The sequence below is a fragment of the Nilaparvata lugens genome, chromosome 2, assembly GCF_014356525.2.
Source record: "Nilaparvata lugens isolate BPH chromosome 2, ASM1435652v1, whole genome shotgun sequence".
NCBI lineage: Eukaryota > Metazoa > Arthropoda > Insecta > Hemiptera > Delphacidae > Nilaparvata > Nilaparvata lugens.
Window position 1 is genome coordinate 19,001,307 of NC_052505.1, and position 15,451 is coordinate 19,016,757.

The 15,451-nt window shown below is 35.7% G+C and overlaps 1 protein-coding gene across 1 annotated transcript in view; it reads left to right on the forward strand.

Moving 5' to 3' along the window:
- LOC111054557 (rap guanine nucleotide exchange factor 2) overlaps window positions 1–15,451 on the forward strand; it is a 103,579-nt gene that overhangs the window by 53,130 nt on the left and 34,998 nt on the right. Inside the window, exons 7-13 of the mRNA XM_039420002.1 lie at window positions 645–861; window positions 2,436–2,572; window positions 5,244–5,529; window positions 5,985–6,144; window positions 8,175–8,469; window positions 11,308–11,485; window positions 13,335–13,552. Coding sequence (XP_039275936.1) covers window positions 645–861; window positions 2,436–2,572; window positions 5,244–5,529; window positions 5,985–6,144; window positions 8,175–8,469; window positions 11,308–11,485; window positions 13,335–13,552 — 1,491 coding nt within the window. The remainder of the gene's footprint in view (window positions 1–644; window positions 862–2,435; window positions 2,573–5,243; window positions 5,530–5,984; window positions 6,145–8,174; window positions 8,470–11,307; window positions 11,486–13,334; window positions 13,553–15,451) is intronic.

Genomic DNA, 15,451 nt, shown 5'->3' on the forward strand with positions numbered 1-15,451 from the left:
CCCCAGTTGCACAAAAACTTCTTCACAGAAAAGCCTTCTCTGATTGGTTCTCATGGCATTAAAACATGATTTAATCATAATTTTAATCGCGATTAAATGCCACAAGAACCAATCAGAGAAGACTTCTCCACAGAAAAGCCTTTTCCGATTGGTTCTTGTGGCGTTAAATCATGATTTAATCATAATTTTAATCGCGATTAAATGCCACGAGAACCAATCAGAGAAGACTCCTTCACGTAAAAGCCTTCTCCGATTGGTCCTTGTGGCGTTAAATCATGATTTAATTATAATTTTAATCGCGATTAAATGCCACGAGAACCAATCAGAGAAGTCTTCTTCACAGAAAAGCCTTCTCTGATTGGTTCTCGTGGTATTTAATCATGATTTAATGCTATAAGAACCTGTCAAAGAAGGCTTTTCCGTGAAGGAGTCATCTCTGATTTGCACTTGTGGCATTTAATCACGATTATAATTTCACAGGTTTTTGTGCAACTGGAGCTGAGAACTCCATAACATTAACGGCAAAAAATAATTTTTCAACAAATTATTGTCTATAAAAAATAGAAAGGAAACCCAGTTTTGGAAAACTTTTGTGCAACCGGGCATAACTGTGTCGTTTTTCTAATGATATTGATTGTTTACAGTTTCGGCATCTTGCCGACAATGGAGAAGCTGTACCATCGGGGGGTGATGAAGACGCGTTGCGACGATTGTCAGTTCGTGTGCATCACACAGACCGACTACTACCGCATCCAGAACCAGGGCAAGGAGAACATCAGGCGCCACGAGGAGGGGGGGCAGCTGGTCATGGTCACCGAACAGCGTGAGGCGCAGGAGGGCAGTCGGCGGGTTGTCATCAGGGTAAGAGGGGGCAAACATATCAAATAATGTAAAAAATTGATCATTTTTTGTGTATTGGAATATGGGCTTGAGTACACTCAGCAATAAATTTTCCATTTTTCGACCTAATTCGACTTAGGATGCATGATTTTTGACCGCCTTGACGAGCCGAGAAGAAGTGTAGTACGATGAAATCTGAGCACTGAGTCAAAAGTTATAAGTGATTGAAATTTTGATCCCTGAGGTGTCCTTAAGCGCACCTCTCCACTGAAATGAAGTGCTTCTAACGGGTGATTCTAATAGAACATGATCTTATGAACTTATGTCATTGTGCGAAATATCAATGTGAGGACTATGTAGTTGGTGATGATGGTTGAAGCTGAAAATTAGGTGTTTTTCACAATACAAGGACATTGTTTTCAGGTGTACCTGGAAATCTATATGAGATAGAGCGCTCTACCTGATCTCAGATTGTAGAGCAAAAAAAAAACACTCCCAGAGGGATTTTGAATGATACATGTAAATGGTAACTATCGGAAGATATTGATGATCAAAAACTAAAATTAATCAAAATGGATTTTTCTTCAAATATCACTCATTTTTTGAAAAATCATAAGTCAGTACTCATTGGAGATAGAGAGTTCCAAATAATCTCATTTTATTCTGAATTTTATAATCTAAAAAAAGGCGGGAGAAAATTTTTCTGTCCGATTACTAGATTTGGCAGAAATAGCTGAATTCTATAATCTAAAAATAGGCGGGAGCAAATTTTTCTGTCCGATTACTAGATTTGGCAGAAATAGCTGAAAACTGGAAAATGAGCCAAAAAAAAGAGGTTTTTGGGCCACCCTGTGTCTAGCACAAGGAAATTAGTTTTGAACTTATGTACCCAAATAATAATTTAAAAAATCAGAACTACAATATAAATTGCATGCACCAATGTATATAGTGACTGGACTAAGGGAAGTCCGATTTCATTAGGCCTCAAATATATCACCTTAACCTACATTTTGATTTGGAGTGTAGTATAAATTTGAGAAGGGACAGTTTTGGGCATAGGCCTGTTGTACCTTCTCACATAAGTGTAATAATTGAACATGACTGAATAAATAGATAAATCTGCAAACCCGTAGAAATCAATCTGAAAAAAGTACTTGATAGAATTCATTTTCGGGAAAGCTCAGTTTCTTAAACGTTAACAAAACTGTGGGAGTCGTGAAATTCGAGATAAGTTATTTCAAGATAAGTATTTCTTGATCTCATAATGGATTACGGTGTATTTTGTAATTCAAACACTGGCATTTATTATTTATAAAATAGTAATAATATTTATATAATTCAAATTCATTTATTTGCCATAAAATAATACAGATTGATAAAATAAATATTCTAACTTAGGCACTACCGGCAAAGAAAACTTGTGCGCCGGCAGTGAGTTCGAACAACTAGGTACAGCAAACATGTCAATAGAAAGAAAAAGAGCTTATTCAAACCACTAGAATAACTATTAATAAATATTATAATAATAAATATATTATTTCAAACCAATATTTTGAATATTTAATTTTTTACAAATATTTTTTTTCTATTATCAGGGGACAGCAGAAAAGCTGATGCTGCAACTAATAGAAGAGAACTCGACGATTGACTCGACTTACGTTGAGGACTTTCTGCTAACACACCGCACATTCATCGACAACTCAATCTATGTCGCCAACCAACTCCTCAAGTGGTCAGTACAATAAAAATTAGTCAATTATTTCTTAGTTTGTTGTGTTGTGCAGAGAAGAAAGATTCAATGCACACTGGATTTACTATGTGCATTGTTGAGTTGCAGATTTCGTTCTTTCATTCTCATCAAAGTTGATAATACAGTAAAAATTATATTCCCCTCCCATGGTGTATGGAAGAAAGAAAATTCTAAGTATAGAGAGTTATCGCATAACTAGAATTGTAGAGGTCCACGGTAAGCCAGCGTTCGATTCCACTACGAATTATTGATTGTTTTCCAAGGGACCGAGCTTCCACTACAAATTTTAGACTAGTAGTTCTGTGAACAGTAGACCGCACGCAGTATTCTCATCCACAAGTACCCGATTGAAACTATAGACCTTATGGAAATACAGCAATAGACTGGATTCTCCACACATCTGTGTAATCACTTGTCAGCTGATTTATGATTAATAATTCTATAGTCTGATTTTTACTCTAATATTGGCGTATGAAGGAGGCTCCTTTCTCCTTTTACATTATCCTTGAAATGCAAAATTTCCAAAAATCTTGTTTAAAGGTCGACGCGCAATTAAAAAAGGAACATACCTGTCAAATTTCATGAAAATCTATTACCGCGTTTTGCCGTAAATGCGCAACATATAAATATTTAAACATTCAAACATTTAAACATTAAGTGAAATGCCAAACAGTCGACTTGAATCTTAAGGTGCGTACAGACTGTCGCTCTGCTCCGCAACCGAACGTCACTCCAGCAGAGCGATTGATGATCGGCGAGCGGCGAGCAACAGTGGTTCGACCTGGGAACGCGAGAAGATCTAACATCTTCCGTAACGTTCATGATGGGTGCGTGGGCGGTGCGACTGTGGTTCGATGGTGGTACGAGGGCGGTACGATGGCGGTACGAGGGAGGAGCGTGCTCGGTGCGGGTTGGAAGCACGAATATGTGTACGCAGCTTTAGACCTCACTTCGCTCGGTCAATTACGAATAAATAGAGGTCCGAACTGTAGAGATTCTATTGTAATTGATAATTTTCAGCTTGGGTCTTATTTATCTTTAGAATTGCTTTCTTTTGAAATTTCTACATGCTTTCTTTCTAATTTGACTTCAGGCTCGACATGTAGATGCATTAAAATACTATACATGCATGTAACTTGTACCTGAACCACTTCAAATACGTGAACATACTAAAATCAGTAGAATTGATGGTGATGTTGTGAAATCTCTCCATAATAAGAAAACAAAGATATTGTCAAATTTCACTATAATATTTATTAAAAACTTTGAAACAGTACCATGGTCTGATGATGCGTTGGTAAAAGTGAAACCATGGTACTGTTTTAAAGTTTTTAATAAATATTATAGTGAAATTTGACAATATCTTTGTTTTCTTATTACATGAGCATACGTTTCAAGGAACATTCTTTCGGTAACCTGAACGGCTAACTAGAATGTGTAATAGTGTTGTGAAAATCAAACAAAAGATTATGTCCTATGTTAATTAATTTATTTTTCCATCTTTTCTGCAGTTGTGAACATAACCTAACCTCTCCCAGCTAGTTTATTAATTCAAATTTGAATTTATTTTTGTACAAATTCATACATGAAATCACATAATATTTACAAGATTGAAATGATCTATAGTACAAAAGAAATTGAAGCTCAGAAGACTATTTGGGAGCTTGTATTAAGAAGTTGAAAAAATAGAATAACAAGTGAGAAATAATTAAGTGTGTGAGAATTGAACCATAGAGAAACAATAGCGTAAGTAGATATCCCATGGTATAGGGAATTTATGTCGCAAGTTTTACTGTTATCTCAAGTCGATTACTGTCGATTATTGTCAATTTTTACTGTTTTGTTGGGGTGATAGTGTATGAATGGCATAATTTGAGAGACTACCAGCGTCACACAGCTGCATAGGAAAGAACTACGTGAACTATCGGCTTGGGATAACAGTAAAAGTTGCGACATAAACGCCCTATACCATGGGATATCTACATATGCTATCGTTTCTCTATGATTGAACTAAATTATGAAACAACCTTATGATGAAATATTAGCTTTAGCTTAACAGGCAAACTTCGTACCGCCAAAAATTCAATGTATCTCATGTCACACTCAACTTTATTTGGTGAATTATAAAATTAATTTATTTACAATCAATATTTTCATTTACATCTCAATACGGACTTCCTATGTGCTTAAAACTGCCGTTTCAATACCAGTAAACAATTTTATCACAAAGTGATTTGTTTATTACGGCTGTTAAGTTTAGATGCTAAATCATATTATCACAACATGATCTTGATCATGATGATCTTCCCGTTCTACGTTGGTCGCTCGGCCGACAATTTCGAAAACATAGGTCTGTGAAATGGATTAATATATAATTATTTATAGCCCCCCTATTAAAATTCCTGGTCAGAAACCATCCCCAATATTTACACAACATATTCCCAAAGTTTCATGCCGTTCTGTCAAGTAGTTTTCGAGTCTATAGGGAACAAACAAGCTAACTAACAAACTAACACACTGACATTCATTTTTATATATAGAGAAGAACAAGTACTCACAAAATACTGAATACTCTTCTTGATAATTGTTTTTGTATTGATTGGTATATTCGGTTAAAAATGGATAATTTATGAATTTGTTGCTGTGTTTGTAGGTTCAGCGACGCAGGCTGCCGCGACCGCGTGACTAGGGTGGTGCTGCTGTGGGTGAACAACCACTTCACGACATTCGAGACCGACCCGCACATGATGGACTTCCTCGAGCGGTTCGAGGCGCTGCTGGAGGAGGAGAAGATGAACGGACAACAGCAGCTGTTGAACATTGCGTGCGCGGCCAAGGCGCGGTCGAGGTGCGTCACGCTGGCTCGCCCCTCGCGCGACGAAGTGTTGCAGTTCGATGTGGTTGGCGGCTATCCTAGCTATGGCATTTTTATATCTAGGGTGAGTTCAGTAGTTTAGTTTCATTTTAGTCAAAAAACACTACAAAATGAAGCAATGATTGGTAGTATTTGACTCGTCAAAATTAAAATTCTGAGTGCACTCTCAGAAGTTAGAACAAAATTACAGACAAGGAAACAGAACATACAAAAAATCATGTTTTTGGACTCAGGCGACCTTGAAACGTATAGAAAGCATGAAATTGGGGTACCTCAATATTTTTGGGGTGTGTTTGATAGAAGTTTAAACGGAACTAAATCAGATTGTGGTTCGATTTCGAATTTCAACACTATTTATTTGATCAGAGCATCTACTGATCACAGCCTTCACTGGTGAAGATAGGAGATTTCTTGATTGGTATGTTTTTCTTGTAATGTTTAATGAACTCCAATAATCTTTACAAGTGACGATAGGAAAATATTAAGATAGGAAATTGTTTTGATTGGTATGTTTGACAGGTGGAGAAACGATCGAAAGCAGAAGAGGTTGGTCTGAAACGAGGAGACCAAATCCTGGAAGTGAACGGTCAGAGCTTCGAACATGTCAGTCAGGCCAGAGCGCTCGAAATACTTCGAGGAACAACGCATCTTAGCATCACTGTCAAATCCAATCTTCTAGGTAAGTTACAGAACTCAATTCGTCCAATTGTCCCAATTATCTTTGCTGTGATAGTTTTGAATAGAATAGAATAGAAAAAACGTTTATTGAATAAATAAGCTACCTTAAGCGAACCTCAAAGAGGCTGCTTGACAAGGTACCATATACAAAACATGTAAATTCAAATATAAATATACATATATCAGTGAACTTTATTTTTACTTAACAGTTTAATTTACTCATCAGTTTATTACACTGTTAAATTTACTCACAGAATTTACTTAACAGTTAAAATTATTATGATATTAATTAATTAATTGTTGGCTCAGCTCTCAAAAATCTAAAGAGTGCTTTAATATATAGTCAACCTGAACTTACATACAAAAAATATAACAGAATGAATTACAACAATACAATACATTAATAATGAGTTACATTATGTTACATCTAAAGTGTAATTATTCAACCAAATCTTCAAATTTCTTTTCAACAGGCGCATATTAACAAACTCAGCACAATTATCGGGTAAATCATTGAAAGTTCTTGGTACAATGTAGATTAAGGTGTTTCTGGCTAAATTATTCGAAGTAAATGGTACAACATAACTCTCATTCCATTATATATATACCTCTTATTGAGCATATATTTATGATAGTATCATACGTATATATGATCTGATATGATAGACCTATATAATATGATTCAATATATTTGATCCAACTCTCTTTGTTGTAATTTTTTGAGAATATAATCATAATATATATGATCTTATTCACCAAGAGTTCATCAAACGTTATGTCATGTGATTGTGAATGAAGTTTATATCTTATTGAAAAGTTTATATCTTATTGTCATTGTTTCAGTCCAACAACGGGTCAAGTTGACCCAAAACTGTAGTTTATTTTCAATTCTGTAGTTTGTCTTCCGTTAATTTCTCCAAATATTCAATTTAATATTAGGGCAGTATTCTAAATTTCTAGATTAATTTGAACTGTAGTGTTGCTTCTAGATTTACATGTATTTTATCCAGCCACCTAAGTGTAATTAAAGCTATAGTGTGAGGACTACGTTACAATTGCAGTGGAGAAAGATAGGAGAACAGCGTTGACGAGTCTCTGTCTTGCCACTGCCTTCTATAGAGGATAGCTGATACTGGTATATCTGATGCTATATGAACGGTTCAATTAATGTAAATGAAATAATGAAAGTAAAAAAGTTATTTTGACATTTATGCCATTCTCGATGTGAAAAATAATAATTTACAGTTTTATTACTAAGTAATAAATACAAATATCCATTTATATTTTTACATTGTTAGAAAACGATCTGGCAACGTTGCGGAGCTAGAGAAAAATAGCGTAATATCTGCTTTGTCGAATGATAGACAAGGATAGCAACACCAATGTTAATCAAATATGCCATTAACATATCATTATAGGTGTGATTGATTGAATGTTCAATTACTGTAAATTAAATAATTAGAGTAAAAAAGTTATTTTGACTTTTATGCCATTCTCAATGTGAACCGGAATAATAATTTACAGTTTTATTACTGTGTAATAAATACAAATATCCGATGAAAGCTATATAAATAGAACTTACATTACTTCTAATAATCCTACTTTAGAACTTGGTACGCCATAGTGGAGTAGGTCAATTTCCTCACAGAAAAAAATAAACAAGTGGAGGACACATTATAAGAATTTTTTCTAACTAAATATTATATGTAATTGTAATTTATCTAATATTTTGTGTAATTGATGTTGTGGCTTTAGTTTTTTTGGGAAATAAACATTTATTTAAAAAACACTTATTGACATGGGCTACTTTTAAATTAATAAAACAAAATAAATCTTATAGCACCCTTTATTTTTAAAAACCTTTAAAATAGTTGAACAACTGAAGATGGTGTAAACCGAAACTAGTTATTCAACTATTTTAAAGTTTTTTTAAAAATAAAGGGTGCTATACAATTTATTTTGTTTTATTAAACATTTATTTATGTAATCGTCCTTCTTACAGTTTTATATTCAATTTCTTCTCATTTTCAGCGTTCAAAGAAATGCTGCAAACGCCAGACACCTCGCCACGCGCGCGCACACGCAAGACAGTCGAGATCGCTCGCATCCAATCGGACCCCAAGGCTAGGCTACCCCCGCCCCTGCCGCCCTCTGTGCAGCACCCCCTCGTGCCTCCTTCGCCCAGCAAAGGGGGGCCAGCCCCTGGCCCCCAGCAGCCCCCCGCCACCCCCCACAAGCCGAGCAGCGGCTTCATGACTATCGCGCCCAAGAAGCGGCTCCAGAAAACGCTGCAGAAGTTGAACATTCTGCCCAAGAATACTATCACGTGAGTAGTTGGTTGAATTTGAATATATTTGTGGTTGTTAGGTCTAGTGGTAACTGAAATGTATATTTTCTCAGTCGTATTTATGAACTTTTAGTCATCATCGGTTGAAGATTAGGATCTTCAAACTCGTTCCGACGCCATCGTTTCATTGGTCTTTTCATATATTCTAAATATTGATTTATAGAATAGTGTATTGAGAATACATTAAGGGCCGGTTTCCGAGCTCGAGATTCAGGTAAGTTCTAGAATTTAAACCGCTGGAGTCAGAATATTGGTTTTTTAAAACGGGGCGTAATCGCAGTAAACAGTTGCAGCAAAATAAATCTTAATTTCTCATTTCTATAATTGGATACGTTTTTCCTTGACGAAATGAAACATTCCTAAATAATTCAAAATAGCTGAAACTTTACACTATTTTCTCTTCATTTTATTTTGTGTTCTATTTCCTAGTTTTTCGAAATTTAATTCAAACGTGACTACGACTACGCCCCGTTTCGGAAAGCCAATTTTCCGAAACAGCTGTTTAAAGTCTAGAACTTGGCTAAATCTCGAGCTCGGAAATCGGCCCTTAACCTAGCGCCGCAGTGCAGGATGGTTTCTTACAGCTTGGCGTTGTTGTCATTCGAGATGGGTGTCTGGCTTGGAAGTGTTTCGGCCGCATTGCAGGATGACTGTTAACGGTTGCCGGAAGATCAACAGCTGGATTTTTTCCGTTATTTTTCGTGATAGAGAAATTCTGATTGCAGATTCGTTCTCAGCGACCCCAAGTTTAGCCTGAAGGCTCAGACAGTGGCGGCTCGTCCTATGTGTTCAATGGTTCATTGAACCCCCATAATTGAATCAACTTCCTATACAATGATGAATTTGCAACTCAAATAATTATATTTTTATTTTATTCTCATTAAATTACATCACAACATTTTTCATCTACGTAAACTTAACGTTGATGTTTTGCTGCCGGTGCCTGAGAACCTGGAGTGGCTTGCTTGAACTTGAAACAGCACCGAATGGGATGACGAGACGGGTGGAGGTGGAAAGCAGTGTTCATTCCCCGATGTGAACCCAAAAACAGGGCTGGGTGAGGTAGTGGAACGGAGGAGGGGAATCGGTTTGCTAGCACGGATTTGGTTCACAATCCTGTCTGAACCAATTTTGCACGAGTTCATCCGAGAGTAGCCGAACCTAGCCGAGGCAAGTGAAGCATTCGGTAAACCTCGGAATGAATCGTGAGTATTCGTGATACGGATACAGTGCCATCTTGAACTTGCTTATAACCAATAAATTTAAATTTGGTGGCAGTAAACAGTAAAAAAGCGGTGAACAAGAAGTAGCCTAAGCGTGACAGTTTTGAGGCTATACGGTATGGTTTCGGGTATACACTGTTTACAGTTGTGATAGATCTCACTGCATTTTTCGTTATATAAATTTGTTTTGCGTGTAGAAGAATATAGTAATTTCTAGTGTGTTTCGTGTATTCGTGAGTATTTCTAGTGTGTCCATTTTCTTTTAGTGAGAGTGTGAATATAATTTATTGTGTTACCGTAACAGCATTTTGATGAAGAAATATGAATAAGGTTCAGTATTTGTTAAATACAAACAATATTGATATTGACGGTAAGTGTAAAATAAAACATAATGGTGACCAACTCCCGAAGTAAAAATCAAACAACAAAAATATGAACAGGACAAAAAAATTATATTTGTAGAAAATATGCTCAATCTTTGGGGTGTAATTCCTTAAAATTATTATTGATCACCTTCACACTTGATTATGCTCAATACTCTATATCCTCTTGACCTTTCTCTCTAATAGATCATGAGGTTGAACCCCCAAGCTAGAAGATCACGAGCCGCTACTGGGCTCAGAATGTCAACAATGTTTTTAAATAATAAAAAATCATCATGAAAAGTCATTAATATGGTAGTACATCACGTTTCTGGTAACATTTTACTGGTTACTGGAGTTGTTATTGACACACAAAAATCAAAATAATTGTGAGAAAGAAAACTGCTGATGAACGCGAATAAGACCGCCACTCCATTGTTCTATTGTCTCGGCTGCTTGGCTGAGCCTGGCTGGAGGGATCAAATAACCGACTGGTTTGATCTTTCGTCTGTCCGCTAGGCGGAACTAGGCCGACCATTGCTGGGTGGAAGATGTTACTGCGGCCGCTCGCATTCCCACCAACGCTGCTATTATTTGCTGTCTCAGCGCCTAGTCCGATTCAGCCAAGCAACCAGCCTGCACTGCGGAGCTAGGTTTAGTGTTATACAAATCTTGGTAATTATTGGGGAAGGTACCAATACTTAACCGCCCCAGATCTGAACTAGGTACCGAAACTGATTAACTAAGATATTCCTCATTTACTGAGGTTGGTTATAGGCTTATAATTATTATTAGTGGTAACGCGTGTGATTCTGGAAGTGAAAGTTCCTTTATCGAGCTATTCAATTGTTAAACATTTTCAAGACTAATGAAGATTATGAATGTAATTTTGTTAGTTTTTTTATTTTTAACCAATTGCTTAGCAATGGTGACACCTGCTCGTTATGAATAAATGAATGAAATCTGTATTGAGTACTGTTGTAAAAAGTTAAATTTGAATAATTGAATACCACCTTTAAAATATGGTGATAAAAACATGAAAACATGTTAAATTTTTGGACAAAATCACAACATTTTTCACATGAATCATACATGTCAACATGTGGATTTCACAACGTGTTTCGGACAAAATAATTTTAAAAGGTACTGAGATTTTTATTATTTATATTAAAAGTAGCCATAAAGAAAAAAAAACATGTTAAATTTTGTTTGTTTATGTGTTGCTTTTGAAGGGATGGCACAAGCACTAGCAGTGGAGGCAGCCAGGAGGAGGTGATGGTGATCTCGGGCCCCCAGCACGGGGGTGTGGGTGGCACCCCTCTCTACAACATGTCCCACAGCAACCCCGACCTCACCATGATCTGCTACGACGATGTGAGAGCATCCGAGTATCCCGAACATGTTCTCAAGGTCAGTCATTCCAGTAATTTCCAATTAAAATCATCGATCATCGATATCAAATAAGAGGATAAGCCGACTCTATAAAATTCGAACTTAAAGTTGAAATAAAATCAAAATATTATGCAGTACACTACCCTTTTATAATTTATTAGTGCATAACATGTTTCAACAATATTTATGACATGGGAGTCATTCTCTTCAGTGTTCTGGATGATATTTGTATTCTATTTCAAATCGAAATTGAATTAATTTATTTGAAATCGAAAATTAGATTTTATACATTGGAAATTATTCAATTTCAATTAAGTTATAAATATCAAGTATTATAAATACTTATTAGCGGTTACACAGAATCCGGTTAAATTTTAATTGTGATTAATCGCACGAGAACCAATCAGAGAAGTCGTCTTATCAAAAGGCCTTCTCTGATTGGTTCTCGTAAAACTAATCACGGCTAAAATTTAACCGACTTTTGCGCAACCGGACCCTAGTGTAGGGCCTTGTGTAGGTTTGTACTAGACTGAGTGTAGTAAAGTGCCAACTTGGGCTGCTTTGGTGCTTGAACATGTACAATATAGTGTGAGGTCCACCTTATAATGACAATGGAGAAAGATAGGAGGACAACGTCGCCGATTCCCTGCCTGGTCACTGTCCTCTATAGAGCTTATACTGGTATATCTGTTGTAATATTAACTTTTAATTCTTGTTTAAAATAATCAATTATATTTTATTCATCAAGAACAAATATTTTTCAATAAGTAATGAATTTTGATAATAATTGAGATTGATTATTTTGTTGATAATAAATCCTACATTGTAGAAAAATAATCTGGCAACGTTGCGGCTGTAAAAATGGTTTGCGCTATCTTCTTCGACGAATGATAAACAAGGATAGTAAAACCAATGTTAATAAAATACTGCCATTATAACGTGGACCTCACTATAGGTTTTGTCATTGAAAAATCGAAATAAAGCATTTTAAACTTTACAAGTATTGTATTATATAGTACAATACTATACAAGTATTATATAATAAAGTAATATATATTATACTTTACAAGTATTTATGTATTATAATAGAAAATAGATACACTTTTTTTATGTATTTGAACACGACATGCAGTCGATTATTAAGTAAATATTAAAAACTTTTACTTACTGACTGGAGTACTTTCAATCGTCTGGCGATCATTTTCAACAGTGTAGACCGGAAATGTTTTGATGGTTAGGAAGATTTGTGGTGTTTATTATGTGATCGCACTTAAATACGCACTTAAAACCAAAACAGAATCAGCTTTTGCAACACATTTAAATGAAACCGGGCACACCTACACAAACATAGATACCAACCTTACAATATTGAAAGTAAAAAGAAATGAACATGAATTAAATACAACAGAACAGTTTGAAATTTATAAAGCCACCATCCTAGACAGTAACAACATACTAAATGAAAATGGACAGCTGAATTTTAAATCCAACAAACTTTTTGATCACATAATAAACACCATAAATCTTCCTAACCATCAAAACATTTCCGGTCTACACTGTTGAAAATGATCGCCAGACGATTGAAAGTACTCCAGTCAGTAAGTGAAAGTTTTTAATATTTACTTAATAATCGACTGCATGTCGTGTTCAAATACATAAAAAAGTGTGTTTATACAAAGCAGCTCGGAATGGATCAAGAAATCATCACCTTTAGAAAATAGATCTTAATGACTTTTCACTCGTTCATAAACTATTATCATTGGTGAGTCTTCAAGTCAATGAGATACCGTTGTTCGAAATCATTACGTCAATAATAATTGTTCGAATGCATGTGGGAACTTATAAATAACAATTTTGTTTGTTTCAGGTGTACAAAGCCGACCAGACGTGTAAATACCTGTTGGTGCACAAGGAGACGACGGCGCACGAAGTGGTGATGTTGGCCCTGCAGGAGTTCAGCATCACCGACCCCAGCTCGCACTTCTCACTGTGCGAGGTGTCCGTCGCCGAGGGAGGCATCATCAAGCAGAAGCGGCTGCCTGACCAACTGCAGAACCTCGCCGAACGTATCGGACTCTCCAGCCGGTAACTAGAACAATAACAATGTTTCAATGCTTCAATTGAAGCAAAGCAATATGGAAATTTAAAACGTCATAGTTATAACAATAATCATATTCATTATGTCACCTGGTCATATGGGACATATATATGATTCATATATTAGATCAATTAGAAAAGGGATCTGAACCCACTTCATTAGATCAGTTTTTTATTTATTTTTCATTATTAATTAACGTCGCGATTAACCAGTGGATGCCAAATTGGGGGCCATTATCATAAAGGTAGGTGACTACTGAGTCATTGTTTTAAAATTTCCATATTCACAACAAATTTAATCTTCACTAGCAGCCAAGCGAGTAGCCCTTGAAAATATTCATATTTTTATTGTTATTTCATAATTTATAATTATAATTCTAATTTTTGTACAAATAATTTATTGTTTTGTTTTAATTATCAAAACCAGTACGATCATTTCTTGTTTTCATTTCCCCACCTTTACATACTCGGTGTAGGCACATATTGCTTACATATTTGATGGAGGTTTATCCTGCCGTCCAGATTTTGTTTACAATTAGTACACATTAGTTCCATCGAATAAAATTCCTATAAAATAAGAAGTAAGAAATGCGTCGTAACGAATGATAACTTGGACTCACAGTGCTGGTGTAACCAAATCAAATGAGGTCATTTCGATCACCCTCCACACATACCTGACTTGGTCACTAGTTACTTATTCCTTTACCCCGAACATAAGACATGAATTTGATGGCAGAGCATCCACACTAACGTGGAGCTCCAAAACAACGTCATAACCCACTTAAATTGTATTATTATATAAAAATATGAATATTATTATTATTACCCACCTACACTTTTGTATGGCTCTGAAACCTGGGTACCAAAGAGGTACCAAATGGAGCAGGTTACAGGCGGCCGAAATAAGATTTTTAAGGTCAGTGAAGGGATGCACCAGAGAGGACAGGCTTTATAATATCGATATCCGTAGAGAGCTCAATGTGTATACCTCAACGAGTTGACGAGAATCGACAACAGTGGAAAGAACATGTTGAGAGAATGGGAAACGGAAGAATCCCGAAAGCTGCCATTGCTTTCAAGCCAGAAGGGAGGAGAAGTATTGGCAGACCAAGAAAAAGGTGGGAGAATGTTTGAAGGCGGAACAGGTATTAATGCCTACTCCTGTAGCAAGACGACGACGATTACCCACTCAAACTTATTTGGCCACAGCATTTTATGAAGAGGGTTTTGGTAGGCTGGTCCACTGGTATGGAAGATGCCTTAACCTTCACGGCAGTTATGTTGAAGGATAATCAAAAGTGTAAGTAACTTTTGATGATTTTTCTTAATTTTGTTCATATACATTCGTCTTTTATAAAAACACTTCACTTATTTGGGATACTTTTCTTCAAATTAATAAAAACAATTAAAAAAACTTGTAGTACCATTTATTGAAAAAAAACTGTTGAAGCATTTTTCATACCAGTGGACCAGCCTACCAGAACCCTCTTCAAAAAGTTTTTTTCATAAAGGGTACTACAAGTTTTTATATTGTTTTTATTAATTCGTCTTTTATTTATGACCAATCGGAGGTTGAAAAATGACACTCATAGAATAGATACAATGGTATTAACCGAATATTAACGGCAGTACATATACCCTGGTGGGTGATGTAATACAATATCGAATTCTACATTATCGATTTTTGAATAATGAAATATCAATAATAACAAAAAACTATGTAAAACGTTTATTTGATTTTTTTTTTAAACCTGAAGTTTCGATCAAATTTTCTTCCTGGTGACTCTTGACAGAGTATAGGAAATTGTCAGGAAGGACTATTTGTCCAAAAATAAAAGAATACAAATAAACGTATATACATCACATTATACAATTTAACCCTCCCAA